General features: G+C 40.7%; 1 protein-coding gene across 2 annotated transcripts in view; it reads right to left on the bottom strand.

Annotated features, from left to right (window-relative positions):
• Positions 1 to 17,089, bottom strand: part of LOC128639078 (sialic acid-binding Ig-like lectin 14) — a 434,418-nt gene that overhangs the window by 75,685 nt on the left and 341,644 nt on the right. For both annotated transcript variants that reach the window (XM_053691228.1, XM_053691229.1), the window contains one exon: positions 12,907 to 13,146. In XM_053691228.1, coding sequence (XP_053547203.1) covers positions 12,907 to 13,146 — 240 coding nt within the window. The remainder of the gene's footprint in view (positions 1 to 12,906; positions 13,147 to 17,089) is intronic.

Below are 17,089 nucleotides of genomic sequence, written 5' to 3'. Positions count from 1 at the left end.
ATCACTTACTAACCCCACTTACCAAGCTATTTAACTCCTTACTTGACGAAGGAGGTTTCACGGACAATATGTTAGAAGCTCATTTCACAGTCCTCCCCAAGCCAGGGAAGACACCGGACAGGCCAGAAAATTATAGACCCATCTCACTCCTCAATGCAGATATAAAAATACTCGCCAAAATACTAGCCACGAGAATAAACAAATACCTGCCTGACCTGGTCCACACAGACCAGGTAGGATTTATACCCGGACAAGAAGCGCACGACAACACTCTCAGGACTTTTCATCTGATCTCATTTGCGCAAACAAACAACATATCTCATATCCACAGACGCGGAGAAAGCGTTCGATAGGGTAAATTGGCAATTTCTTAAATCAGTGCTCCACAAAATGAAATTTAGTGATAGGTTTGTCCGAATGATACTCACCTTATATAGAACGCCCACCGCAAAAATAAAGGTAAACGGACTCCTTTCGGAGAAATTCATGATTAGAAACGGTACCAGGCAGGGATGCCCACTTTCCCCAATACTCTTTGCACTCACAATAGAAGTCCTGGCCCAGAGAGTCAGAGACGACAGACAGATTACAGGACTCACCATAGCCTCCAGACACTACAAGCTAGCACTTTACACAGATGACGTCTTACTCACACTGACAAATGTTGACAACTCTCTGCCCAGGGTATTAGAGCTTTTCAAAGCATACAGGAAGGTATCGAACTTCCAACTGAACCTCACCAAATCCAAACTATTAAACATAACATGCACCAAAGAAATCATAGACAGCACACTACAGAAATGCCATCTCAGACAAGACATCAAAATGAAATATTTAGGCATTTACCTATCTCCAAACCAACAGGAGGTCTTCAGGGCAAACTACAGAAAACTAGAAAGAGAATTAGTGGCTGACATGTCCAATTGGAAAACCAAAACAATATTCTGGTTGGGGAGGATAAATGTCATCAAGATGAACGTTATGCCGAGAATTCTATACCTCCTACAAACGACACCTACACCCCTTCCACATAATTATTTACATAAGATGCAAAGCACAATAGAACAATATATATGGGGAGGCATTAGACCATGCATTTCCAAGAAAACACTTTATTTTCCAAGGGACAGGGGAGGGCTGGGCCTACCAAACCTGGAGAGGTACAAACAAGCAATAACCTTGCGTATTTTGCTAGATTGGTGTTGCAATGATCAGAACAAAGCATGGGTAAAACTGGACAGGGACTTGTTAGGCACAGGGAATGCTGGAAGTGTAGCATGGTTAGCTAAAAAGGATAGGCCACATGCAGCAGAACAGCACCCATTATTCGTGGACTTCTTTTCTCCTGTTAAGTGTAGTCAGTCCACGGGTCATCCATTACTTATGGGATTATAACTCCTCCCTAACAGGAAGTGCAAGAGGATCACCCAAGCAGAGCTGCTATATAGCTCCTCCCCTCTACGTCATACCCAGTCATTCTCTTGCACCTAACTAATAGATAGGATGTGTGAGAGGACAGTGGTTATTAAAACTTAGTTTTTTATTTCTTCAATCAAAAGTTTGTTATTTTAAACGGCACCGGAGTGTGTTGTTTTTTCTCAGGCAGCATTAGAAGAAGAATCTACCTGAGTTTGTGTATGATCTTAGCGGACGTAACTAAGATCCATTTGCTGTTCTCGGCCATTCTGAGGAGCGAGGTAACTTCAGAACAGGGGACAGCGGGCAGGGTTCACCTGCAAAGAGGTATGTTGCAGTATATTATTTTCTAAGGGATGGAATTGACTGAGAAAATACTGCTAATACCGATAAAATGTAAGTACAGCCTTAAATGCAGTAGTAGCAACTGGTATCAGGCTGTTATGTATGTATGTTGGCACTGGAGTATTTCTGGGGAATGGCACTTCACTAAGAAAATACTGTATACATATAACTTATAGCCTTTCTGCAGTAAAAGCAACTAGCAACAGGCTTTTTTATAACTTCATGTATTTATATTTAAAACGTTTACTGGCTTGTTAATCGTTTTAGCTCTGAGGTACTTGGTGAAAAATTTTATGGGCATTAATTTCCACTTGGCTATCGTTTGTTTTAAATAAAATCAGTTTATTGAGCTTCCCCACTGTTGTATTATGAGTGGGAGGGGCCTATTTTGGCGCTTTCTACGCAGTAGAAATTCAGTCACAAGTCTTCCTTGTTCTCCCTGCATGATCCAGGACGTCTCTTCAGAGCTCAGGGGTCTCCAAAACTAGTTTTGAGGGAGGTAATCACTCACAGCAGACCTGTGAGACTGTGCTTTGACTGTGATAAAAACGTATATATTTTATTGTTATCCGTTTTTTTGGTATTAAGGGGTTAATCATCCATTTGCTAGTGGGTGCAATCCTTTGCTAAATTAATACATTTACTGTAAAAATTTGGTTTCTATAACTAATCCGGTTCATTGTTATTTCAACTGTGACAGTTTTTGTGTGCTTCTTAAAGGCACAGTAACGTTTTTTTTTTTTTTTTTTTTTTTTTTTTATATTGCTTGAAAATTGTTTTGAAAAGTATTTTCCAAGCTTGCTAGTCTAATTGCTAGTTTGTTTAAACATGTCTGACACAGAGGAATCTCTTTGTGCAATATGTTCAAAGGCCAATGTGGAGCCCAATAGAAATTTGTGTACTAATTGCATTGATGCTACTTTAAATAAAAGCCAATCTGTACATGTCAAGAAAATTTCACCAGACAACGAGGGGAAAGTTATGCCGACTAACTCTCCTCACGTGTCAGTACCTGCACCTCCCGCTCAGGAGGTGCGTGATATTGTGACGCCAAGTACATCAGGGCGGCCATTACAAATCACTTTACAAGACATGGCTAATGTTATGACTGAAGTTTTATCTAAATTGCCAGAACTTAGAGGTAAACGCGACCACTCTGGGGTGAGAACAGAGTACGCTGATAATGTTAGAGCCATGTCTGATACTGCGTCACAAATGGCAGAGCATGAAGACGGAGAGCTTCATTCTGTAGGTGACGGATCTGATCCAAATAGACTGGACTCAGACATTTCAAATTTTAAATTTAAGCTTGAGAACCTCCATGTATTATTAGGGGAGGTATTAGCGGCTCTGAATGATTGTAACACGGTTGCAATCCCAGAGAAATTATGTAGGCTGGATAGATACTATGCGGTACCGGCGTGTACTGACGTCTTTCCTATACCTAAGAGGCTTACAGAGATTATTACTAAGGAGTGGGATAGGCCCGGTGTACCTTTTTCCCCCCCTCCGATATTTAGAAAAATGTTTCCAATAGACGCCATCACACGGGACTTATGGCAGACGGTCCCTAAGGTGGAGGGGGCAGTTTCTACTCTGGCTAAGCGTACCACTATCCCGGTGGAGGATAGCTGTGCCTTTCCAGATCCAATGGATAAAAAGTTAGAGGGTTACCTTAAGAAAATGTTTACTCAACAAGGTTTTATATTACAACCCCTCGCATGCATTGCGCCTGTCACGGCTGCGGCGGCATTCTGGTTTGAGTCTCTGGAAGAGACCCTTGACACAGCTCCATTGGATGAGATTATAAACAAGCTTAAAGCCCTTAAGCTAGCTAATTCATTTATTTCTGATGCCGTAGTACATCTAACTAAGCTTACGGCTAAGAATTCTGGATTCGCCATTCAGGCGCGCAGAGTGCTGTGGCTAAAATCCTGGTCAGCCGATGTGACTTCTAAATCTAAATTGCTTAACATACCTTTCAAAGGGCAGACATTATTCGGGCCCGGTTTCAAAGAATTTATCGCTGACATTACCGGAGGTAAGGGCCATGCCCTGCCTCAAGACAGAGCCAAACCAAGGGCTAGACAGTCTAATTTTTGTGCCTTTCGTAACTTCAAGGCAGGAACAGCATCAACTTCCTCCGCTCCAAAACAGGAAGGAACTGTTGCTCGCTACAGACAGGGCTGGAAACCTAACCAGACCTGGAACAAGGGCAAGCAGGCCAGAAAACCTGCTGCTGCCCCTAAGACAGCATGAAGTGAGGGCCCCCAATCCGGAAACGGATCTAGTAGGGGGCAGACTTTCTCTCTTCGCCCAGGCTTGGGCAAGAGATGTCCAGGATCCCTGGGCGTTAGAGATCATATCTCAGGGATATCTTCTGGACTTCAAAGCTTCTCCTCCAAAAGGGAGATTTCATCTTTCAAGGTTATCAACAAACCAGATAAAGAAAGAGGCGTTTCTACGCTGTGTACAAGATCTTTTACTAATGGGAGTGATCCACCCGGTTCTGCGGTCGGAACACGGACAAGGGTTTTACTCAAATCTGTTTGTGGTTCCCAAGAAAGAAGGAACCTTCAGACCAATCTTGGATTTAAAGATCCTAAACAAATTCCTAAGAGTTCCATCGTTCAAAATGGAAACTATTCGGACAATCTTACCCATGATCCAAAAGGGTCAGTACATGACCACAGTGGATTTAAAGGATGCCTACCTTCACATACCGATTCACAAAGATCATTACCGGTACCTAAGGTTTGCCTTCCTAGACAGGCATTACCAGTTTGTAGCTCTTCCCTTCGGGTTAGCTACTGCCCCAAGAATCTTTACAAAGGTTCTGGGTTCTCTTCTGGCGGTACTAAGACCGCAAGGAATATCGGTAGCTCCATACCTAGACGACATTCTGATACAAGCGTCAAGTTTCCAAACTGCCAAGTCTCATACAGAGTTTGTACTGGCATTTCTAAGGTCACATGGGTGGAAAGTGAACGAAGAAAAGAGTTCTCTATTGCCACTCACAAGAGTTCCCTTTTTAGGGACTCTTATAGATTCTGTAGAAATGAAAATTTACCTGACAGAAGACAGGTTAACAAAGCTTCTAATTGCTTGCCGTGTCCTGCATTCCATTCCACACCCGTCAGTGGCTCAATGCATGGAGGTAATCGGCTTAATGGTAGCGGCAATGGACATAGTACCCTTTGCACGCCTGCATCTCAGACCACTGCAATTGTGCATGCTAAGTCAGTGGAATGGGGATTACTCAGATTTGTCCCCTATGCTGAATCTGGATCAAGAGACCAGAAATTCTCTTCTATGGTGGCTCTCTCGGCCACATCTGTCCAAGGGGATGCCCTTCAGCAGGCCAGATTGGACGATTGTAACAACAGACGCCAGCCTGATAGGTTGGGGCGCTGTCTATAACTCCCTGAAGACTCAGGGATCATGGACTCAGGAGGAGAGTCTTCTTCCCATAAATATTCTGGAATTAAGAGCAGTTTTCAATGCCCTTCTGGCTTGGCCTCAGTTAGCAACTCTGAGGTTCATCAGGTTTCAGTCGGACAACATCACGACTGTGGCTTACATCAACCATCAGGGAGGGACAAGGAGTTCCCTAGCGATGATGGAAGTCTCAAAGATAATTCACTGGGCAGAGTCTCACTCTTGCCACCTATCAGCGATCCACATCCCAGGCGTGGAGAACTGGGAAGCGGATTTTCTAAGTCACCAGACTTTTCATCCGGGGGAGTGGGAACTTCATCCAGAGGTCTTTGCCCAAATACTTCGGCGTTGGGGCAAACCAGATTTGGATCTCATGGCGTCTCGCCAGAACGCCAAGCTTCCTTGTTACGGATCCAGGTCCAGAGACCCGGGAGCAGTTCTGATAGATGCTCTGACAGCACCTTGGGCCTTCAACATGGCTTATGTGTTTCCACCCTTCCCGATACTTCCTCGATTGATTGCCAGGATCAAACAGGAGAGAGCATCGGTGATTCTAATAGCACCTGCGTGGCCACGCAGGACCTGGTATGCAGACCTAGTGGACATGTCGTCCTGTCCACCATGGTCTCTACCTCTGAGACAGGACCTTCTGGTGCAGGGTCCTTTCAAACATCCAAATCTAATTTCTCTGAGGCTGACTGCATGGAGATTGAACGCTTGATTCTATCAAAGCGTGGATTCTCGGAGTCAGTGATTGATACCTTAATACAGGCTAGGAAGCCTGTTACCAGAAAAATTTACCATAAAATATGGCACAAATACTTGCATTGGTGCGAATCCAAGAGTTACTCATGGAGTAAGGTTAGGATTCCTAGGATATTGTCTTTTCTACAAGAAGGTTTAGAAAAGGGTTTATCCGCTAGTTCGTTAAAGGGACAGATCTCAGCTTTGTCAGAAGTTCCAGACGTTCAGGCTTTTTGTCAGGCTTTGGCCAGGATTAAGCCTGTGTTTAAAACTGTTGCTCCGCCATGGAGCTTAAACTTAGTTCTTAACGTTTTACAGGGTGTTCCGTTTGAACCCCTTCATTCCATTGATATCAAGCTGTTATCTTGGAAAGTTCTGTTTTTAATGGCTATTTCCTCGGCTCGAAGAGTCTCTGAGTTATCGGCCTTACATTGTGATTCCCCTTATCTGATTTTCCATTCAGACAAGGTAGTTCTGCGTACTAAACCTGGGTTCTTACCTAAGGTAGTCACTAACAGGAATATCAATCAAGAGATTGTTGTTTCATCATTGTGCCCTAACCCTTCCTCAAAGAAGGAACGACTTCTGCACAATCTGGACGTTGTCCGTGCCCTGAAATTTTATTTGCAGGCAACTAAAGATTTTCGACAAACTTCTTCCCTGTTTGTCGTGTATTCTGGACAGAGGAGAGGTCAAAAGGCTTCGGCTACCTCTCTCTCCTTCTGGCTTCGTAGCATAATACGTTTAGCCTATGAGACTGCTGGACAGCAGCCTCCTGAAAGAATTACAGCTCATTCTACCAGAGCTGTGGCTTCCACTTGGGCCTTTAAGAATGAGGCCTCTGTTGAACAGATTTGCAAGGCTGCAACTTGGTCTTCACTTCACACTTTTTCCAAATTTTACAAATTTGACACTTTTGCTTCTTCGGAGGCTGTTTTTGGGAGAAAGGTTCTTCAGGCAGTGGTTCCTTCCGTGTAACGAGCCTGCCTGTCCCTCCCGTCATCCGTGTACTTTTAGCTTTGGTATTGGTATCCCATAAGTAATGGATGACCCATGGACTGACTACACTTAACAGGAGAAAACAAAATTTATGCTTACCTGATAAATTCCTTTCTCCTGTAGTGTAGTCAGTCCACGGCCCGCCCTGTTTTTTATGGCAGGTCTAAATTTTAAATTATACTCCAGTCACCACTGCACCCTATAGTTTCTCCTTTCTCGTTTGGTTTTCAGTCGAATGACTGGGTATGACGTAGAGGGGAGGAGCTATATAGCAGCTCTGCTTGGGTGATCCTCTTGCACTTCCTGTTAGGGAGGAGTTATAATCCCATAAGTAATGGATGACCCGTGGACTGACTACACTACAGGAGAAAGGAATTTATCAGGTAAGCATAAATTTTGTTTTTTACCTGGGATAAACTTTTGAACACCACAACGAACATATCTTCACAATTCTCGCCCCTGACCCCTATATGCCAAAACCCCGCACTGCCTTGGAACTACAAGGAACCCGACTTGACAATAAACGTCCCATATAGGGCAAGGGCACTCATAACCCTATTGGAGGGAGGCAGACTGGAAACACTGGAAAAAATAAAAGAAATCGAGATAGGTCGCACCATGAATTGGCTGACACACTCACATTTAAACCATTATCTGACAACACACAACCAAAAGCACAACCTAACCAAACAACTCACCACATTTGAGAACCAATGCCTGTGCGACACACCGACAGACCATGCAATATCAATCCTATACAAGATACTAACAATTGAAGACGCTCACACATTACCAACTTTTACCAAAGCTTGGGAAAAGAAATTAAATATTGATATTGAGTTGTAGGACTGGCTAACAGCATTTCAAACCACAAAAAAATCCTCAATATCTGCTAGGGTGCAGGAATCAAGCTATAAATTCTTATCAAGGTGGTACCTCACCCCCGCCAGGCTAAAGCAAATATATAAAGCAACCACAGGTAAGTGCTGGAGGGAGTGTGGGGGAGAGGGCACACTCACCCACATATGGTGGGACTGCCTGGACCGTTATTGGTCGGAGATATTGGAATACATCAGGCTAGCGACAGGGAAAGCTCTAGAAAATAGCCCTAAAACCCTTCTGTTCCTCTCGCTACCTAGCCTTGAAAGCAAGGCTGCATCCGCACTAAGGTTAGTCATGCTGAATGGGGCAAAAATGTTAATACCAAAACATTGGAAAAACAAAATAGCGCCATCAATAGAGGAATGGAAGAGACAGGTAGACACCCTACTGCACCTAGAAAGGTACCATCACATGCAAGTAAACACATTAGACACACACAAATACATGCTAATGCAATGGAAGGAATGTCAGGGCCCAGAGGTCGCTAGGACATAACCTTATAGGGACATAGCTTAGGATATAGCGCCAGGATAGCCGCAGAAAGGAAAAGTCATATCAATTGTATATAGTTAGGACTAAGATCTCTGAGTTGAAAATACTTACAATTATACTAATGTAGTAAGATCTGTTATCATCAACTGCATGTAAACAAATGTAATGGTAGACATGTTGCCTGCTACAACACACACCATTTAGGTGTTATAGGTACTGTTCTGATCCCATGGACTTAGAAGGCAAAGGACATTACTGAAGGACATTAACAGGCAATTTCATTATGAAACAAAAGAAGAAATTTGGTTATAAATGTGCAGCTAACTTGTACAGAACAATATGTTGACAGCTTGTATCATTAGATCTACAGAGGGAGGAGAAAGGGATTGTCTCTCTCCCACTCTTAAAAATGTGCTGTATCTTTATTTTATTCCTAATAAAGTTTTGAAAACTAAAAAAAAAAAAAAAAAAAAAAAAAAAAGAGGTTTAAGGCATATGTTGCTAGGATTACAGACCATAATGGAAATACACACTCTAACAACACTGAAATTGCTAACCAGTTTGCAGAGTACTATACCTCTCTGTATAATCTGCCCACAATAAGTTTAGAAGACAAACTTCAGCAAATAAACACATATTTAGAGCAGACTCAGCTTCCCAGGCTATCAAATGATGATATTGAAATCCTTGACAAACAATTCACTGTACAAGAGTTACTGCTAGCTATTAGGGACATCCCACAGGGTAAAGCCCCCGGCCCAGATGGGTTCACACCCAAGTTTTATCATCTCTTTAAATCCCTTCTTTGCCCCCATCTCTTGGAGCTATATGCCTCTATCGACCAGAGCGCCCAACTCCCATCGACACTACTAGAAGCTACAATCTCAGTGATACCCAAACCAGATAAACCCCCAGAATTAGTAACTAACTACCGTCCAATTTCACTTATAAATATCGACATTAAGTTATACGCTAAATTATTAGCTACAAGAAATAGCAAATACCTCCCCTCTCTCGTGCACACTGATCAAGTCGGCTTCATCCCAGGTAGAGAGGCTAAGGAGAACACCATTAGAATTTTACATACCCTCTTCACTGCCCAGGCCTCTAAGTCGCCCCTAATACTCCTTTCTACTGATGCAGAGAAGGCCTTCGACAGGGTGGACTGGGACTTTCTGTGGTCCACTCTGTCGAAGTTTGGTTTTTAACAATTATTGATATCCCGCATACAAGCTCTTTATAGCAACCCAATTGCTTATGTCAGCGTCAATGACACACTTTCTTGGGTGATCCCTATACGTAACGGCACACGCCAGGGATGCCCCCTTTCTCCCCTGTTGTTCGCTCTGGTCGTGGAGGTGCTTGCTTCTAGGGTTCGGAGTAATCATATCATTCAAGGCGTCTCTTTGGGTGAGCTGCTTCAAAAATGTTTGCTGTATGCGGACGACATTATATTTTCATTACGTTCTCCCCTTACCTCCCTGCCTGCCCTAATGGGCGAATTGGAGGAGTATAAATTAGTTTCCAATTTCTCAGTTAACATGGACAAATTAATGATCTTACCATTGCACATTAATGTGGAGGAAACGCAATTCATCACAACTCACACCTCTTTCCAGATAACCAAGAAAATTAAGTACTTAGGCATTGACATATCATCATCGCATTCTGAACTATTCTCCCTTAACTATATCCCTTTACAGGCCGAAACCACTAATTTGTTAGGGACCTGGCACAAACAGGGTCATCTCTCCTGGATGGGACGCATTAATGCGATAAAAATGAGTATTATCCCTAAATTCTTATATCTTTTTCAGGCACTCCCCATAGACATTCCTACACAATTTCTTATACAGCAACAGAAAAAATTCGACCAGTTTATATGGTCACACAAAAGACCGAGGGTAGCTAGAGATACTCTATTCCTCAGTAGGGAGGATGGTGGACTAGGTGCCCCCAACTTAATGAATTATTACAGAGCGACACATTTAGCACACATAGTAGCCTGGAAGCACTCTTCCCCTGAAAAGCCTTGGGTGCAGATGGAAACTTTTCTAGCGGGTGGAACTAATTTGGACGATCAGTGCTGGATCCCATATAAATCAAGACCACCAGAGATCTGGAACAATTATTATATAGCAACCACATTGCGTATTTGGGATAAACTGTTGATAATGGACAGACATATATCCACGCAGGTATCCCCTCTCACCCCCCTACTTAATAACCCGCTCTTTTTAAAACCCCAGACTATTCAAACACCTATGATTGCAGGCTCCCTCTCTAATATTCCAGCACACACCTTACTACATAACGGGGTAATACGCTCACAAGCAGAAATAGGACAATTCCTAGGCCCACCATTCCATATGTGGTTTCCCTATTTCCAAATTAGGCACACCATATCCACCAGTCCATATAGAACAAACCTCACTAGACCCCTCTCCCCCTTTGAGTCACTGTGCTCGTCCCCCTCTATAAGGAGCTCTCATATCTCCTTAATCTATAAACTACTCAGAGGGGTCTTTCCCCACTAAAAAAACAGCGTATATTACTAAATGGGAAAGGGAGCTTGGCATAAACCTCCCAGATGTCCAGTGGTGCCGTATTTTTAGAGAAAACAAAAAAGCTTCTATATCATTGATACTGATAGAAATGAATTTTAAATTAATGTCCCGTTGGTACTTAACACCTCACCGACTCCATAGCATTTTTCCCAATTTTTCCTCCCAGTGCTGGAGACATTGCGGTGAGACCGGTACCCTCTCCCATATCTGGTGGTCCTGCCCGCTCCTACTCACATTCTGGAACGCTATTAGCGAAAAGATAACTAAAACCCTAGGGGGTAATATCAAACTCTCTGTTAACATGGTCCTGCTGGGCGATATACCAAAAATCCCATGTTTATATAGGAAGAAATTACTACAGATTATGCTCAACAGTGCCAGGCGCCTGATACCCAGGTTTTGGAAGAAGGCTGTAGTTCCATCATATGAATTGTGGCTGAGAGAGGTGGGTTGTATCTTAGAACTAGAAAAAATACACTACACATATATTGGTAAACAATAATTTATTGCTGATGTGTTATTTCTTTGGGAACAAGACCCATGAGTTTCATGGATCTGTGCTGTGTCGAGTCGTTATATTATGGCTGATTATGATGCGTTACTGGAAGCTGTTTGAACTAAGATGTGGTAAGCCTTCAATAAGAATGTTCATGTATCTATATCTCTCAATGTTGTTGTTGTAATGGTGAGATGTGTCAATTCAATTCGATGTGTTGAGCAATATTGGGTATTTTTGCTCCCGCTATACTCCCTTTTTATATCCTTTATTTGGGTTTGTTGTTAATTTCAGAATGTAAAAGAGAAACTTCTTTTTATTGCCATTTCATGTAACTGTACCTAACTTGATATTAATAAAAAGATTTATTGCAAAAAAAAAAAGTAAATAGGAAAGTTGTTTAAAATGACATGCCCTATCTGAATCATCAAAGTTTATTTTGGACTAGACTGTCTCTTTAACATAGAGCTCCACTTGTAAGCTTGACCTATATCACCATACAGTTTACTTACAGTGAAATTCTATATTATTATTATTGCTAATTTGTTTAGAAGATTACCAATAAACTGCCAAATTATTTTAAAAAGATGTTAAGATTAGCTCCCAAGTGAAAATGATTGATTAATCACAAAAATAATGCAATGTATCTTATATATTTTGACTGATTTTCCTGTAAGTTACCTCTGAAAAATGCCCCTTTTCCCAAGAGAGACTGGAGAATACATACAATACTTTCATGAATGTTTAGCGCGTCAGAGCTCATTTTATGCTAGCTGATGACAAATATATTAGCCCTATTATGAGTTAATATTGCTTGAGCACATTCACTAGCGCTTCTATATTTGTACCCATGTTACAAGTCTAAAACTATTCTTTTTTACTCAAAAGATAGTCTAGGATGCACTATCATCTGCATGCCAGATAGCACAGGTGCACTAAATCCCTCACACAAATGACTTCTATAGGGGAATACAGTAAACTTCATGCTGGATATTGCTCAAGCTAAGCTGATCATGTGCCAAGGGTGCATTAAGTGGATGGTGGGCAAGTAGTGGAATTCTTCATGTAGTTCTGTGCTGTACTTTTAATAATAATAGTTTCCTTCAGGTCTTAAAAAGGGCTACATTTTACATTTTTAGATTATGCTCAAGAGCAACATAAAATACCATTGGTAATAAGAGCACAATAAGCAGCTCCCTGCTCTATCCATTAAAAGTATAGAGCACGCTAAAGAAAATCTTGGCTATATTAAGATGCTTTAGTAAAACGTTTTACCCACCCACTTGCAATACCACAGTATGCATTATTCTTTGTGTAAGGTCAGAAAAAGATAATACACCCTGCACTATTGATTGCCCTCTACTATTAATCTAGCTCTTATTGTTTATGCAGATATTTTATCAATATGCTACTTAATTACTGATATCTACTATGTATAAATAAAATGAGTTTATATTCTCTGACAAAACACAATTGTTTGAAGTGTTTCCCCTTTTATGTGCCATGTGTAAAGTGTTTGTTACTTACTGCTTTTACGGATGATGTTGACAGAGATGGATGAAGTCCCGAACCTATTTGTGGCTTTGCACATGTATAAACCATAATCAGTTTCCAAAAGACCATTCACATTTATTTCATGTCCTTCTAAAACATAATTATTAGGTTTCAGCCAGTAAAATGTGGCAGGTGGAGAACTTTCAGCAGTGCATTTCATGAAAAAAGAGGACCCTTCATAAAGTTCCTGATCATTTTCGTTCAAAACAGTTCCTAGAAATAAAATTAATGTATTACTGTGATGCAATATAACTAGTATATAATAGGCATGTGCATTTATTTCATTACAAACGCAAATTCATTAACAAAATACAGATAGGGATCAATCAACATACAGGCACATTTCTTTATGTTAATCTTGCACATTTTAAATTAATTAAAGGGACATAAAACCCCAACATTTTATTTCATGATTCAGATAGAGCTTATCATTTTAAACAATGTTCTAATTTACTTCTGTTATCAAGTTGTTTTCATTCTCTTGACATCATTTGTTGAAAAGCTGGGATGTAAACTCAGGAGCGTGTTTATGTAATTTGCAAGAGTGCTAGATGGAGTAGTGCTCCAGTCACCTACCTGGGTATCTCTTCAACAAATAATACCATAGAACTAAGCAAATTGGATAATAGAAGTAAATTGGAAAGTTTTGTAAAATTGAATCTCTGTCTGAATCACAAAATACAATTTTGGGCTTCATATCTTTAATGCAGATAATGATTTCATATTGTTTTTGAGATTTAAAGATTTCCAGCTTCATGGGTATCAAAAGCAGAATCATTTTAGGATTGTGATCACTAGAGAAACACACTGACAACACCAAAAATAAGAAATTGTTATCTACTGAAAACAAGTGCAACATTATGATCAACCCATTGGTGTTAATAAAACAACTTTATTCTTGTATCTTGGGTAGTGATGTCGCGAACCTAGCGAACCACCATTGACTTCAATAGGCAGGCGAATTTTAAAACCCACAGGGACTCTTTCTGGCCACAAAAGTGATGGAAAAGTTGTTTCAAGGGGACTAACACCTGGACTGTGGCATGCCGGAGGGGGATCCATGGCAAAACTCCCACGTAAAATTACATAGTTGATGCAGAGTCTGTTTTTAATCCATAAAGGGCATAAATCACCTAAAATTCCTAAATTGTTTGGAATAACATGCTTTAAAACATCAGGTATGATGTTGTATCGTTCATGTAGTGTAAGGGTTACGTCCGCTTCACAGTGACAGACCAAACTCCCCGTTTAACGCACCGCAAACAACCGCAAACAGTCCATTTGCACAACCGCAAACTCCCCATAGATCAATAGATGCAATAGATACATGTGATGATAGATACGATAGATAGATAGATTTGATGGATAAATAGATAGATTTGATAGATAGATAATTTCCCAGACAGAGAATTACAAGACGGGCGGTCTGGGACCCATGGTAAGGTTCCCAGAGGCATTTACAGCGCCCGAGGCTCTGATTAGAACAACTTAAATTAGATTACACTAGCAGACTGATATAAAAGTTTTTTTTTAAAAAATTACACTACTGTTATACCAGATATGACTGGTGGTGGCACTGAGCAAGTAGGCACAGTATATGCTGTGAGCCTGAAACACAGGCTGGCAGTGGCAGGCTGGCCTGGCAACTGAAATTAGATTACACTAGCAGACTGATGTAGAAGTTTTTTAAATTTACACTACTGTTACACCAGATATGAGTGGTGTGGCACTGGGCAAGTGGGTCTGGCACTTAGGCTGGCAGGCAGGCAATTGCAATTAGATTACACTAGCAGACTGATGTTTCACAGTCCAAAAAGTTTTTTTGTTTATAAATTTACACTACTGTTACACCAGATATGACTGGTGGTGGCACTGAGCAAGTAGGCACAGTATATGCTGTGAGCCTGACACACAGGCTGGCAGTGGCAGGCTGGCCTGGCAACTGAAATTAGATTACACTAGCAGACTGATGTAAAAGTTTTTTTTTTTTTTTTTTTAAATCAAGGATTTTTATTAAGGTATTTAGCATAACATAAGGATTACTAAAATGATACATATTACATTTTTGATATGTAATAATCTGTACATATACAACATAAACGTAAATAGTGTCATCTAAGACAGACATCTTCATATGTGATATATCTTAAACATACATAAGTATCCAAACCAAATGTAACATCCCAACAAAACAGGCTTGTTATACATATGTCTAGTATTTCTGCTGGGTAATGATACCTATTTTTAAATTTTATGTACTAGTTTATAAGATAACTTAACACTAGCACCTCCGAAGTATCTATAGCTGCCTAATAGAGTGAAACTTTATAATAGCCCTTTATAGGCTATGTCATACACTCATGTTATGTGAGGCGCCACATTTTTTTTTTTTTTTAAAAAGAATTAAATACATGAAGATCAGTTCACCAAGTAGTGTGATATCTAACTGCAAGTTATAGCAAAAAAAAATAGTTTCGAAATTTTCATGTTAATCATGAGAAATTATAATACAATTTAACATACATTGCTTGTATGGGTTAGCTACTGAACTTTTAATTGGCAACTAAATGTAAAGTTTTAAATTATTAATTGAGGGAGCATAAAGTATTATAACGAAGTTTACTATTCAGCTTTCTGAGTCTAGATGTTACTGAACCCTATATCCTCAGAAGTAAGAATTTATACAATTATAATAAGGTAATTCTCTTAAGAGTACAAAATACATAAATATTTATGGTAGGATAACATTCAATATATCATTATTATGAACTGCCTAAAGGCTAACTAGCATGCCTCATAAGACTCAAATGTGTAAAAGGGGACCTATGGGGTGCCGATTGTAAGAGACCACATTAAACTATGGATAATTGCCTAGGCTACTTGACGAATTTCCTATCTTCACAATGACATGGAGGCTCCTACAATATGGTCAAAGGTGATTTCTGTGAATGATTACTTCCCCTCTCGCCTATGTCCTTAATATAAAATAAGATGTCTGCTCTGAGCTGAGATGTTAATCTGTGAGGCGTGTACCCAAGGCCCTACATCGCCAGCGTGGGTAGTCAATTAAGTAACCCTAGGCCTCCGCTAAATACTTTAATGAACAAATTAACTTAAACATTAAATACACAAAAAATTATCCTTTGTCTCAATAGCTGGAAGTAGGATGTATGCCTCATACGCTGTTGAGATTGGTAACCTATGTAACTAAAAGTGCCTTATGGGGGGATAACTTTGGTCCCGAGCCTAACCTCATTCACTTCTCTAGAATTATAGGGGTGTATTTCCTCACAGGGCTAGAATAAAAATAATAGACTTAGGATAGTACTGGAATATTGTAGCAAATATTTTGGTGAAAACATGCCATTTATATCTTACCAATTTACAGGGACCTTGAGTACAAAAAATATGTAAAGAAGATAGATAACATGCTAAAACAACCATAACATTTATAGGCAAATATAGGACTCTACAATATATAGCCTTAAATCCATCTTCAGAGTAACTTAAATGAATATGTCTATTTATAAACAAGCTGAAGTCCTGAGATGATATCCCCGGTATCACCAGTGTAAGAGTCCAGAGTTATACAATAGGGGGGCAGCCAAGAATTAGATGGAAAAGTTATTTCAGCATACATTTATGTCCTGCTAGAGCATACACCAAACCCTCCATCCTAGCCTACCCCTAGACGGGTCCAGCCATGCATGTTATGATGTAAATCCCAGCTACAATGAATAAACCTCTTGGGAAGAGAGGCAATCCCCTGCATAGTCTCTCCTGCTTGGAGCCTTGCTGAGCTACCTGGTGACATCGTGAACAACTCCATCGACAAACATCTCTCCAATGCAGGCGTGAGGTAAACAAAAGCAGAAATATGACCACGGGAGTCGGCCGTACCTCCCGCGGGATATAACTGAGATGCAGCAACGTTTCCCCAATCTCCATTCCGTAAAGAGGCTAATGCCTGCAGACTCTGGCAAGCTCGACTCACCATTGCTGGGGTTTTCCCTCCGTTACTTGCCCAAAACAAGCTCAGCTCCTCCGAGTCTAATTCTCCCAGGGCTAGATGAGATAGGTAGTCTGGGTCATATGTCTCCACTCCGGGATAGACAGAGTCTCTCTCAATATCATCCCAAATAGTGACATACTCTTT

The sequence above is a fragment of the Bombina bombina genome, chromosome 8 (assembly GCF_027579735.1).
Source record: "Bombina bombina isolate aBomBom1 chromosome 8, aBomBom1.pri, whole genome shotgun sequence".
Classification (NCBI taxonomy): domain Eukaryota; kingdom Metazoa; phylum Chordata; class Amphibia; order Anura; family Bombinatoridae; genus Bombina; species Bombina bombina.
This window is presented reverse-complemented; position numbering and strand designations above follow the sequence as displayed.